Source organism: Cynocephalus volans, chromosome 18 (assembly GCF_027409185.1).
Source record: "Cynocephalus volans isolate mCynVol1 chromosome 18, mCynVol1.pri, whole genome shotgun sequence".
NCBI lineage: Eukaryota > Metazoa > Chordata > Mammalia > Dermoptera > Cynocephalidae > Cynocephalus > Cynocephalus volans.
In genome coordinates, this window is record NC_084477.1 from 15,013,908 (window position 1) to 15,027,935 (window position 14,028).

Sequence of the window (14,028 nt, forward strand, 5' to 3'; positions counted from 1 at the left end):
TGGGCAAGGTGGTGCATGTATCTCACCTTCCATTTACAGACGGGCATCTGAGGCTCCAAGAGCTTATGCGACTTGCCCATGGAGCCTCCCTTGCAAGTGGCAACAGGAGGACAAGGCTGGAACATTCTCTGGGCCCCAGTCTGGATTCTCGTCAGTTCTACACAGCGAGGTAAGTCCTGGTGCCCACATTTGGTCAGATCGGCAGCATTTTAAAAAAATGGTAGTTGAGAATCAATACCTCTAGGGCATTTACAGTCAAAGTGCAGCCCGGGGGCATTTACAGTCAAAGTGCAGCCCGGGGGCCAGGATCCCCCTGCAGCTCGATCGGAAAGTGGAACCTCAAAGCCAGCCAGATCTGCTGAATGGAGCTGCCTTCCACGACACCCCGGGTGGCCCACAGGGCATTGCAGGCGAGGACCTCTGAGCTAAGACATATGTGCCATCCTCTCTCTGCTTTGGCTCATTTCTCTAGCTCAGGTGGGAAGGGCTTGCAGAAAAGAAATTCCATCTGCCTGTTTCCTGATAACTGCAAGATAAGCTGGTTTCTCTGTCTGGCTTCCTCTCTGTGCAAAGCTCTGTACCTGTGTCCTTTTCTCCCCAGCTCCCTGCTAACCACTTTAAGCCGAGAGACACATCTCTTCAGCTGACTCTAAATGTTCACTTCCCTGGCATTAATTTTGAGAAAAGCATGAGATGGAAGATGCGATTTCAGTTTTCCTCCATTTCTGGGAATCCTAGTCGGGTTACCGCACTCCAATCTGAGCTGCGAGGGAATCGTGCCTCCCTAAGGAAGGTCTGCATTGCTAAAATTTTTCTCTCCCTTTTGTGAGAAAGAATCTCTCTTGACCCTTCTGACGATGCCCAGGGCTTGACTGACACACGCAGTAATTGGCTGGTAAATCAGCAGCTCTGCTTAGCCACAGGGCTAACAGAGCGTACAGTCAGGAAGATTTTTTTGCAGAGGGGGAGCTGAGCTTTGTAACAGAAACTGGGCAAGTCTTTAACTAGATTATTCTCCAGTGAACACAGCAGTCACTGGCATTCTTTCATGATTCTTTCTGGACAATTTTTATGGGAAGAGTGAACTGAAATCAAGGTGCTGGTGTCTTTCTCTGTATACCTAATCCCTTCCAATGACCTTCCATTTTTTCCTACCTCGACCTTTTAACTACCACTAAGCTTAATGCCTTCTGTGTGGTTTTCAGCACGACAGTTTAAGTGGTGCTGGGCCTGTCCCATAAGGGCAGCAGTGCCAGGCTTGTCACAGATGAGCGGTGGCCATGGCCCACCTTTGGGGCAGCACGTGGCTCTAGCATTTGGGGACTTCTTTCAGTTGCATGGTTGAAGGTAGCAGGAAAAAAAGTATTTCATCTTCTCTCCCAATAATCCTTTATCAAGAAAGGGCACTTAAATCCCCTTTTTGTCCTTTGTTGGAGGTGGCAGCACAGTATTCTAGGTAAAGAAAGTTAGGTTCCTAGTTACAAATTACAAACACTTCAGGCCTACTTAACAGTTAAGTACATTATTTACTGTACATTTGTTTCTCTCTGTGACTAGAAACAGGCCATTATTTTACTTTTGCCCTTGGGACAATCTTGCGCCCTAGCATGTTTTCTAAACCTATTCGTTTCAGCCTGGTTTCGGCTGCTATTCAGAAGAGGGGTGTTAAATGCTTCCTTAGCAATTTCTGGCTGGTCCATGAGCAAACTGGTTTAAGTCGACACTGAGAGTGCCCAGGCCTGGGTTCTGGGCTCCAGGCTCAGGGCTCTGTACCTTTCATGCCTTTCTCCAGAATCTAAATCTTTAAATCTTTCTCCAGAATCTGCTCTAAATCTCTTTCATTAAGGGGACGTGTGAGAGCTGAGTAACTCAACTCAAGGTCCATCAGAGCCCCTTCCTCTAAATGCATGCTCTGATCTACAAGTTTGTCTTTTAAAGGAGCCAGGCCAGATTCCCTGCGAACATTCCAGAAGTATGGCACCTGCACCTCCAACGAAAACTTTACAGGGACATAATGGTAGATTCCCAGACAGAAATTCTCACCCAAGTCTAGGCCTCTGCTCCCAAACTTCTTTGCTCCTTGTACCCAATGATGTTTTTAGTTTTCTTGTGACTTCTAAGGGCAACTTCAGAACAGGGTTGAAGTTCGAAGTGGAGGGTAAATGGGACATGGAAATTTTATGAGGGTATGTGTTTGGGGGGCTGGGGCAAGGTGAGGGAGTGAAAAGTCTTCAACTTTCAACTTTTCCTCACCTCTGGGAGTGATAAAAGACACATTTCCAGGGCCTGCTGTGTCACCTTGGCCCATTGTCACCAACATGTCACCAGCGTTGTTTCCTGGGTTTTCTGAGTATGCCGCATTTGGGCCAGCCCTTGGCACAGCCCAGGAGAGCCTGCACTGGGCAAACGGAGATGCACTCACTGGCACAGATGAGCGCCCTGGGTCACCACCCACCGCGTGGCTCCGGGAGAGCTGGGGAGCCCTGCTGCACACTGGGGGGGGGGGGGTTGAGGTCAGGGTTCCTGGCCTGTTTCTGAAAGGGACACCATTCCAGCGGACTCCACATGAGAAAGTACAGGCAACCAAGTCCTCACAGTGCCTTGACTTTGGTCACCACACTGCCAGATCCTCGGACCCATGGGATTCCATACCCAGGAGGGGCTGTCCTGGATTTGAAAGGAAGTCTTTGGAGAACATCTTCACGAGGGAAGTAAGCTCCAGCAAGCAACCAAGTCACCTGGCTGCAGCGACTCGCGGTCCCCACCCCAGCCCGCCCTGCAGAGGTCTCCCATTTCTGCATTGTCTGGCGCTCCCCCAGTGGCCGGCTCTGGAAAATTCTGCCTGCTCCTGTTTCCTCTAAAGGAACTGCTGGGGCTGAGAGGCGGGAGGTGGGGGATTGTCACCAGGGTAGAGAGAATTCCGGTCCCGGCCCACTGAAGGAGCAGATGCATTCACTGAGAAATGTCACACTCATCTCCAGCCCCTCCCCGCCCCGCCACGTGGCCGGGGGGCGCCTACCTGTACCTCTGTTTCACCGACTGCTTTTCCGTGGACTTGCAGACGTGGCCCGCATAGTACAGCGGGAAGAACAGAAAGTTCCAGTTGGTGGCAAACCACGTGAGGGTGAAGGGTGCGTCGAACTTGCCGAAGGTCTGCTTGGCCAGCTGCGTGCAGCCCGCCCAGGAGGCGCACACGGACAGCGCCACAGCCACGCCGCACAGGGCCTTCCGCAGCCGCACCCGGGAGCACGACCCGCAGCCACCATGGCGCCGCGCTGTCCCGCCGGCCTCTGTCCCCGCCGGCGCTGGGGCCTCCGCTGGGCCCGGGGGCTCCCGCGGGTGCTCCTCCCCTGGGGAAGAGAAGCGGGTTAGCGGCCCAGACCCAGTGCGGGAGGATGTGCGGGTGGCCGGTGTGGCCATGGCCAGTCACCAGAGGGGTGGGGGGACAACTGTCACGGCCACGGCCAGCCACCTGGGGGCTGGGAGTTGAGGGTAGGGCAGCTGTCATGGCCACGGCCAGCCACCTGGTAGTGGGACAGAGGGGTGCAGGGGCAGCTTGCTGGGCAGCCACGTGACAGGCGTTTGACGTTTGCACTGGGCTGCTGCTGCTTTTTTTTTTTTTTTATTTGTGGCTGGCTGGTAAGGGGATCCGAACCCTTGACTTTGGTGTTTGCCCTGGGCTGCTATCCCCTGAGGGATGCCCACAGCATCTGCACCCCCCCACCCCGAAAAAGCCCCGAGGAGCCTGTTGGAAATGTACAATCTCAGTCCCCAGCCCAGACCCCTGAATCAGAATCTGATTGCAACAATTGATCTTCCTGCATTGGGACCCACTCCTCCGGGACACGCAGAGTAGCTGCGATGTTTTCACTCTGGTTGATGCCAGCTCAGGTGTACTGAGGGGCTCCTGGGCACTGGGCGGTGCTAGAGGCTGGGGGTTCCTACAGGTGGAGGTATAGGCCTTGACCTCAGAAAGGTCCCAGTACCTTGGCAGAAGTTCCTCCTTGCCTGTTCCCTAGAGGCACAGGTGCCCAGACCTTCTTATTTTTGCACGTAGAGCAAAAATAGACTCCCCTCTCATTTTTCTCTCTGCTCTAACCAGCTTCCTGCTGATGGCCCCACTTGGAAGCTCTACTTAGAAGCCACAGCCTCTGGCAGCTGGGGTGTGAAAGACCACGGGCACTCCATTCTGGAGCTGTGAGATTTCTGGAAGGTAGACTACAGCCCAAAGCTGGGCTCTGCGGCAGAGCAGTGGCCGCAGACCGTGAGAAGGCGAAAAGGCGTGATTTTCCACTGCTTGCTTTTCATTCATGATTGTGTATGGTCAGCCAGCTGGAAATTTAAACAGAGCAGTGGCTTGTGTCGGGTGCAGCTATGGGCAGATGCAGGTTTGCAGAAGGCAGCGTGCTTGCCTTTTATGTGTTCTGCCTGGAGCTCAGCTGCATGGGGACACTCAAGGGCTGACAGGCCATCTTCTCCATAGGGGCACAGGAGATGAGTGCCGAATACACCGGGGTCAAATGTACTCTATGTGTACTGTTCACACTTAATAGTAAGCTCAATAACTTTAATAACAATAAACCGAGTTTTACATATCATACTTTCCAAATCATTGTAATTCTGATTCAATGTAGCCTATTATACAGGTTAGCTGATCCTGTCATTAACCCATTAACCGCCAGCACTGGCTGTTATCTGGTTTAGCTGGAGGTAAACCTAAGCATTAGATGGCTAGTCCAGGAGAGATCACATCCTCTCTTGGCCCAAATCCTGCTCCATTGCCTGCTTTATTAATATTTAATCTCCCTCCTTTTACTTTTCATGTATGTGCAGCTCCTACTTGGAACACCCCCAGAAAAACAAGCGTTTGGCCATCCCCTGAGTTGTCTGTTCCTGCCTGGGCTGCAGGGCAGGAAGGAGCAGAGGGCAAAGAGATAGACAGAGTCCCATCCGTGTCCCTGTTCCCTCCCACTGGGACTTCCTAACTGTGCTCACAGTGAATTCCCACACTTAAGGCGAATGCAATTTCAGATGGAGGCCTGCGTGTTTCCATTTACACCCTGATTACCTGTCATTTTGGATTAGCCTCTGCAGCCTTTCATTAATGGGATAATTTGCAAGGTGTGCTAGGGGTGAGGGAGATTTTTCACTATCGGCATCACTGTCAAACACTCATGCTGAAAACATGACTTGGAGATTAAAAGAGAAAAAGTGCACATGGAAATAAAATGCAGCTTAATCCAATTTAAGAGCAGGCCCTGGAGGAGGCTGAATAAATCCAGGCTTACGGCATGTTTCTTCATTTAATATTTTCATTATAGCAAATTAAGCTTTAAAACTTACAGAGCTAAGCAATGATTCTGCATAGCTTTTATAATGAAGGAGAAAATCACCAAATCATGTAATGTTGTATTGCTAAAATGCTTCTATGAATTTGGATTAAAGAAGTTATTCTCTAAATAACTCTCTCAATCCTCTAGATCTAGATCCTCTAGATTCTCTCTAGATCCTCTAACCAAGGGAATATTAACAATATACAAACAAAATAAATACACTCAGAAACACTCAAAACCAAACTCAGTACTCCCTCATTTAAAAACGTCATGTAAGATAGAATGTTTTCCAAAGTGTAGTGCAGCTAACGGGCATTATAAGAAAGAATGATTCCCTGGTCATATAAGTTTGGAAAACACTAAGTAGAACAGACAGGTTCCTTTGCCATAGGAAGATTCAGGGCCAGTGGGTGTTGTGAATTTCCAAGAGTCTGCTATAGAATGCATGCTTTCCCTGTCATTTAAATGTGTAACACCCACACATTTAAAAAGGGGTACTAGTGTACCCCAGAACACACTTTGGGAAACACTGGGACAACCCAACCGAATCCATTGCAAACTTTTCATTTCACTGTACTGAGCCTCTTATAATAATAATCACTCACCATTTTCAATACCTGGGAACCTCACATAAATGAAAAACATTCCTTACAAATGTGTCACGAAAGTACTAAACAGCAAAAACAAAAAGCAATCAGCAATACTCTTAGCAACTAGAGATATTACTGTTGACATTTTGCTGCTTCATTTTCTCCAGTCTTTTGTGCCTGTGTCACACACATACACACACACACACACACACACACACACACACACACAGCTCTGAGCAGAACTGTGCCCCTGCCATACATGGACACACAAACCCACTCACGCAGCAAAATAGGGATGGAGACTGTGTTTTCATCCTGCTTTTATTTAAGCTGCACATAATGACACGGACTTCGTAAATCTCCTGTGGCTGTGGACAGTGTGATGCATCCCACATCCCGGGGACCTTCAATGGGCCAGGAAATCACTGTGAAGCAACATGCTCTGTGCCAAGAGCTTGGGGTGGTCTATAAATAAACGTAAAGCATGAACACTGTTCTTCAGGAACGTACAGTCTACGTGGGAGTGACAAAACGGACCCACAAAGGAGTTACAGAACAGTGATGGGTAAAACAGAGAGATTTTGCTTAGATCATGGGAATTCTGAAGACAGCATGGCCAGGGTGAGCTGAGATCATAGTGAGAACCAGGCAGAGGCTTGGCCTGGGCCTTGAGGGTGAGAACGGCTCTGAGTGATATAGCAGGATCATAGCTCAGGGTCAGGAGCACACACGACCTGCCGAGGGGTGGCACAGCAGATGGTGAGACCTGAAACCCGCTGCCCTCACCCCGCTACGACGCCCCATCTCACTGTGGGTGGACGAGCAGCACGAGAGACCACCAGGTTTGCCAAGGGGACTGGGGCACTTTCAGATGTCACCGACCCTGCTTTATTAAGAAAGTGCAAGCCCCAGTGCCCACTGCAAAGGGAACAATGAGTGAGGAACAAATGCGGAGTGACATAGCAAATCTGGTTAGCAGATGCATTTGTCCTGCACTCATCAAAATGCAGAAGATGCAGCCCACACCCTCTGCACCGTGGTCAGGAAGCTTTCGATGAGCTGTCCAATTTATGCTCCAATGGGCTTCAGATGGAAGGACTTACAACAAAAGGGCAGTATCCCTTTGAAAAGCCTTCCAAGTCTTCTTCAGTGCAGGAAACTTCCGTTTACTTCCCCTTCTAAATCACAAGTCTGGCGATGACTGCTTGATTTCACAACTTCCTTATGCGGAGAGAGGTGGTGCAGATCGCCTCCAAGAAATCAACGCCACATGAGACCCACGCTGTTTCCTGCCTTGCTCATCTGACCATTAGTACGCGACTGGAAATACCGTTTATGTTCCCCATACCTTTGCTCTCTAACACCCCCTTCCTGCTGACAATCCCCTGTGTATGATCTTCTTGCACCTTGAATTCTATTCTCCCACTTTAGCCAACAGTTGCAGGAACAATGCAAAGTAGATTATACACTGACTGCCTGGTGGCTGTGCTGACAGATGCCATCGCTGGGGACTCAAACATCTCCTGTTTGCTTTATCACCTCTAAATGCTCTGTTGACGCTACTTAATTCACCCAGAAATGCTGGAGGACAGGTGGGCTCTTCCCAGTTTTGCTGCTGGAGTTGCTGCCATTGAGCATTTTGAAGAAAGGTGCGTGTGTATGTGCATGTGTGCATGTGTGTGATGTGTATATGTGTGTGTGGTGTGTGTGGTGTTTGGTGCATGCATGTGCATGTGTGTAGGGGGGTTCTCTTGTGCATTGGACAGTTGGTGACATGGTGACATGGAACCATGCCTGTGCCTGAATTTCCATTCTGCACTGTGTCTCAGAGTCCTGAGGGCTGTCAGGCAATTTACTGAAACTAAAACTTTGTGTCAGTCCTATCACCTGCAAAATCACACTCCCCACTTGTCTCTTAGCATGGATGTATAATAGATTTGCACTCTATGGTCAAGCAGAAGCAGCATCTAGGGACGATGGCTGCCCGGCAGAAGGAAACTCTAGGTCACAGTGGATGAGTTAGAAGTTGTTTAGCTGCCAGCTCATTCAGGGACAAAGGCAAGTCCCCTTGATTTGCTGGATAAGTGGCCTAAAAACTTAAGTAGCTGGCATGGCCCAAGTCCCCTGCAAGCAAAAGAGGTTTCATTGCACAGAGAATAGGAGGAGATCCTTGCAACTAACACCACCTCAGTAAGATCTATACAGTTATCTTTTACAACATTATTGAGGTTTAATTTTCATACCACAAAAGTCAGTCATTTTAAGTGTACAATTCAGGGGTGTTTAGCAAATTTACAGAATCGTGAAACCATCACCATGATACAGTTTTAGAACATTTCTATCACCCCAAAATGAGTTTTCATGCCCATTTGTCATCAGTCCCTATTCCACTACTCCAACCCTCAACCCTAGGCAACCATGAATCTGTTTTCTGTCTCTACAAATTTGCTTATTCTGGGCATTTCACATAAATGTACAGACTTTCACATCTGATTTCTTTCATTTTGCATCATCTTTGGGCCTCATCTATGTTATAGCACATGTCAGAAGTTCATTCTTTTTATGTCTGAACAGTATTCCGTGGTAGGGATAGACCACATTTTCCTTATCCATCATCCATTCATGGACATGTGGATTGCTTCCAGTTTTTTTCTACTGTGACAAATGCTGCTATAAACAGTCACAGATAAGTCTTTGTATGGATGTATGTTTCTGGTTTTTAACCAGTCTTGGGTGGACTGGTTATGTTTTTTGGCTACTCATCCAAGAAATCAATTAAGACCACCTACTTTGGGGCAGGAGCTTACCTAGTGAAGCTAGGACTGCACACATCTTAGAGGGCTGAGTGCCTCTGATTTCATTCAAACAGGACACAGTTGGGAAGTGCTCTGGGAACTAGAGCCCCTCCCCCTGCCCCTTTTCTGGACGGCCCAGGGAGAGACAAGGCCTGATGAAGATCTTCCACTGATTGATAACTGAGCGCTACACCAGCCAGGGCCTGGCCACCCAACTAAGCAGCTTTTGCAAAACAAAGAGCTTGGAAGTAAGCTTTCATTTATGGCTATTAGCATGTGTGACATCTCCCAGAAAGTGCATTTCAGAGTTTGTTTATGTCATTTACTCATTGACTACTTGCTCAGTGAATTTATGTGTGAGTGTTTGCTGTTTCAAGCAGTGGTGTGGAGGAAAGGCAAGGAGGAGATGTGCAGAAGAGGCTGTCACACATAGATGGCCACCACCTGCCCTGGATATTCCAAAGCTATCCTCACTTCACATATGCTGACCCATTATGCCCAGCTGCCCTGGCCAGACCTTCTATGTGGATCCCTGAACTTTGGGTCACAAAACAGTCCCACTATTCACACATGGCCAAGACCCTAGCCACACTCCTGATTAGCACTGTTCCCAGGGAAAGAATGAAATCTACGGATAACTGAAGTGAGATGCTGGTCCTGGGTAAAGGAGGAGGGCAGGGCAGAGGGACATAAGGGGACAGTGATGGTTAAACACCCAGTATATCCGTGACTCTCTGCCAGGAGATGTCATATATCTTTCTTTGCCCACCATGATGGTGGCAGTCAGCATTATCCCCTTTTTGCAGATTGGACTGCTGAGGCTCTGAGACTTATGATCCCAAGGCCACAGACTGGTGATGGCTGAGACAGGTCCACGCTGGTTGGTCCGACTCAAAAGCATCAACAGGAATGAAGGACATTCCCATTCTCCCCTTTGAAAGCTGATCAGGGCCGTGGTGACAAACCTTAGTCCCAACTGCCCATCACTGAAGAGGAGATTCAGGTTTGAAGAGGACAGACCCCATTTTTCAATGGCTAGGATTTGCTGTGCAGGAATGAGGTTGTTATGGACTGAATGTTTGTGTCTCCACTAAATTCATATGCTGAAGCCCTAACCCCAGTGTGGCTGTATTTGGAGATAGAGCCTCTAAAGAAGTAATTAAAGGTAAATAAGTTCTTAAGGGTGAGGCTCCAATCTGATAGGATAAGTATCCTTATAAGAAGAGACACCAGAGAGCTCTCTTCCCCCCACCCACATGTGTACAAGAAGAGGCCAGGAAGGTGGCTGTCTGCAAACCAGAAAGAGAGTCCTCACCAGAAACTGAATTTGCCAGCACCTTGATCTCGGACCTCCAGCCTCCAGAACTGTGAGAAAACAGACTTACTTAAACTACCCTGTCTATGGTACTTTGTTATGGCAGCCTGAGCTGACCAACAACGGCGGGTTGCAGTTGGGACTGTGCCATGCTTGCGAAGGTGGGAGGTGTAAGCCAAGGGAGAATGTGGGTGTCACGCTGTAGATGGCAGAGCTCTTATTTCGGTCATCTCTTAGAAGAAATCACAGCATTGGATTAGGAATATTAGATGCTATCTCATATTTGCATGCTGCCTGTGAATTGCTTAAACTTGTGTTGTAAAGTGATTCCAGAGGTAGTATGTGGAAACAGAGAAAACATGGCAACTCTGAAGTCATTTTTAAAAGCAGAATTAGTGTTTTCCACTGGAAAGTTATTTTCTTGGTAAGGACAGAGAATGGGGAAGTGAACAAAGGCTGCTTTCTCAGGGGCGGAGTGGGGTGGCCTGGGGTGGTGGGAGCCTTCTCCGAGATCCTCCTGCAGTCCGTCCCTGAACCAGTCTGAGAGCCCAGCCTCGACCCAGCCCACCTACCCTACCATCCCACCATCCCAGCGAGTAGACAGCTGTATCGGCATTTCCACCTCACTTCTCATTTCCTTAGATGTGCCCGAAAAGCTCCCAAATGTCCCAATAACACCACCTCATGCAGTGGATTTAAGACAGTCCTAGAATGTGCACAGCCCTAGGGCAAGGTATGACTTGTGAGGGACAGACAGGAATGGATAAGCTTTCAGTAACTCTGTTTGCGCCTTGGGGGAAGAGTCCATGTCGGCTCGTGGCAGGCAGCAGGGCACTGTTTTCATACGTGATCAGAAAACACGTCAGCTGGAGGGGATCTGCTTTAATCCACGTTCCTGCTAGTCGTGGCCTGTGCCGTCTCCTGGAATGTCAACGTTTCAGGGTGTGGATGGCAGGCTGCAGACGGCAGTGGCCTGGGCCCATGGAACCTCTGTGCACACCACAGGTGCTCACAGGGGGACATTTGGGTGCCACTAATGACCTGCACAGAAACCCAGAGAAGCGCACACACTCCTCTTTTCAGACGTTTTTCCATGTCAGATAGAAAAGCAGGTCCTTTGACTTCTATGTGGATGGGAGTTCAGGTTGTTGGAACTCACAGGGTGAGCCTTGGTTTTACAAAAGGGCAGAACATGTGCAGTGTGCCCCCTGCCCACCCCTGCAGTCTGTGGGCTCTTCAGGACAGGGGCGCTGGAGCCTTCTCAGGTGGAAGGACCAGCCCCCAGACTCATCATGCACTGCTGGGCAGGGGGAGGGGGACGATGTGACACCTCTGGTCCTCTAATGTTGGTTGGGTGGGGTATCAGATGAAAATGAGCAAGAGAACACAGCAAAATTATAGCTGGTGGCATGTGCTGTCTCACAATGTATCTTGAAGAATAAACAGCTTTCTAAACTACAGTGCCAGTTCTCAGCAGTCGTGCATCAGGAAGGCAGGACCGAACTTGCTGGGTCAAGGACAACGTGAGGTTGGTGTTAAGGTGTTAAACACCATCTCCCAGGCTTGGTCTCCTATCCAAGGGTGAGTGTCCTGTACCAACAGAGAGTGACGTGGCTGAGTCCATCCCTGGCACCGAGGCTTTAACCCAGACACACCGCAGCCAGCCCCAGGACAAACTCAGAAGTCGCACAGCTTCTCTTTGAGGTCTTTTTGTGCCCGCTCCCCCTTGGGGTCCTGACTGGTGTCCAGTGGCCTCCTGCTGCTGAGAATTCATAGAGCAAATAATACTCACTGGCTGGTCTTTCCTCCCCTTGCTCAGATACCCAAATCCCTGAAAGTGTGCAAGTTTGCATGCACAAATACACATACATGCACAGGCCGGATTCCTCACTGTCCCCAGTCTCAGTCCCGCAGGACTCTGCTCTCTGACTACAGCTGGAGGAGGGTTTGAATCAGACAAACCGATCTGTGCTAATGAGTAAGCTACTGAATAGACTCATAGGATGTTCCTGCTTTGCTGAAAGAGCCAGACCTATTCTAATTTCCTTTCTTTGCAGAAAGAGAAGCCCAGGCTCTGAGAGGCCAGAAGACACGGCTGATGGATTAATTAGCTAGTGGGGGAGCAGGAACTGGTCGCTGAGTGTTCCCACACCTCACCCAGTGCTCTCTGCTCTGGCCCGTTCTTCTGAGCTGCAGGACGTTTTGACCAGTGGAAACGTGTCGCTCGCCAAAAAGGCTTTTAAGAATTAAGTCTCCTCTTGGCTGTCCCAGTGGAGCTATTCTGAACCTTTTCCCACCTCTTCAAGCCTTCAGTCCCCATCCATCATTTCTGGCAGACAATTGGAGTTCCTGTGTCCCAAAGATCAAAGTCGCCTGTGCAGGTCCCTGCCCCCCCCCCCTGCACCTCCACTCGCCCCTCGCTCTGTCCTGTGCTGTCCCACATGTCCTTCTGCCTCTCCAGGCTACTGCCCCTTCAGTCACCTTTCTCTTAGGGCAACCTCAGCCCTGTCCTGCATCAGCCTCCTTCCTCCGGCTCTCTCAGATCGCCCTTCCCCCTACGATGGCACAGCTTTTCCTACCTCTGTCACAGCCGAGCACTTTAAACGAGTATCCTGCAACAGTCCCCGACCCCAGACCCCGAGCCTGGCATCCAGCTTGCAGACCAGTGCCCACTGAAGACAGTTGCTACAAAACTGCCCTCTCCTGGCTGCATCTGACACCTCACGCTCCCTCTTTCTTGGTTTACCTGGCATCGTGTCACCAGGGGTTCTCCAGCCCGGCCATGCAGGCTTCTCTTCTGCCACCCTTATCCCCAAACCACCTGACCTGTCACCTTGCTTCACCCCCTCTTTCTCCCACCTCCTTGCTGGCTTCGTGCCTGCATTCAAGGCACTGCCTGGACCTCAACTGCACCTGTCTAAGTTCATCGCCCCCTCTCACTCGCCGATGTGTCCCCTCCTCTCTTTGCCGTTACCGTGAATGGCTTCTGCATTCCCTGCCTTGTTTGGGATTAATCTTCAAAGCCCCCTCTGACCGCTCCCTTCCCAGCCCTCCTTCACACTGCCACCACGGCCTGGCCACTTGGCCTCTGTCCCGCCCTTGCTGTCGGGTGGTGTAGTGGTTATACCACATGGCAGCTCTCTCATAGAGTGAGTTACCCAACAGCACCAGGCTCCACGTCCTCACCTGCGCAGTGGGGATAACATCAGGACCTACCGCGTGGGCATGTCACGAGGACTGCACCAGGCACCACAGGTCAAGGGCTCACGGCGAGCAGGAAGCAAACGTCACCTCCACGATTGTTACCACCAGCTCGCGCCTGGACTGGTGCAGTAGCTCCCCAGCACGTCTCCTTGTCCCCACTGGACACTTTCCTGCAGGGGTTTCCAAACTGCTTTCGCTGTGCCTTCAGTGTGGTACACACACGTGTGCACACGCACACACCCCTAAGAGTGTCTCAGATCAACCCTGACCCTTATCTCATGTCACAGACCTGCATAGTTTTTATTCTATCCTAATTCCTTTATTAAGAGATACTTATGGTGACAATAAAAGACTTCGTGATCCATCATGATCACCACCACCACCTGTGACCGGCGTATTTTCTCATATTCAGATGGTGTCTTTCGTCCCTTCGAGGGCTCCGCCTTCCTGCCTGTTTCACCCACTCTCCAGAGCCTGGCATTCAGGCAGCCTCAGAGTCTGCCATGGTCGGACTTAACCTCGTTTCCTTCTCTGTTTCTTTAGATAACCCGAGCTCCGGCCCCACAGTACCTCTTGTAGTTCTCTGTCCTTTCTCGGCTCTGCACCTCTGTCTTGGGGCTCCCTCTGCCAAGAATGCCTCTTCCTACCTGCCACATAGGACAGCCAAGGGCAGAGGCAACGTCCTCATTCATGCTGCCCTGAAGGTGCTCCCAGTCATCACTTTGAGTTTGGGGATGAGAAGGAATCTGGGGCCACATCCGAGCTCAGTAGGGAAGAGTGTCCTGTTAGAT

At 50.1% G+C, this 14,028-nt stretch overlaps 1 protein-coding gene across 2 annotated transcripts in view; it reads right to left on the minus strand.

The window, feature by feature from the left end:
• The window catches only part of SLC35F3 (solute carrier family 35 member F3), a 272,482-nt gene that overhangs the window by 52,874 nt on the left and 205,580 nt on the right, over nt 1–14,028 (minus strand). For both annotated transcript variants that reach the window (XM_063082868.1, XM_063082869.1), the window contains one exon: nt 3,020–3,350. In XM_063082868.1, the coding sequence (XP_062938938.1) occupies nt 3,020–3,350 (331 nt within the window). The remainder of the gene's footprint in view (nt 1–3,019; nt 3,351–14,028) is intronic.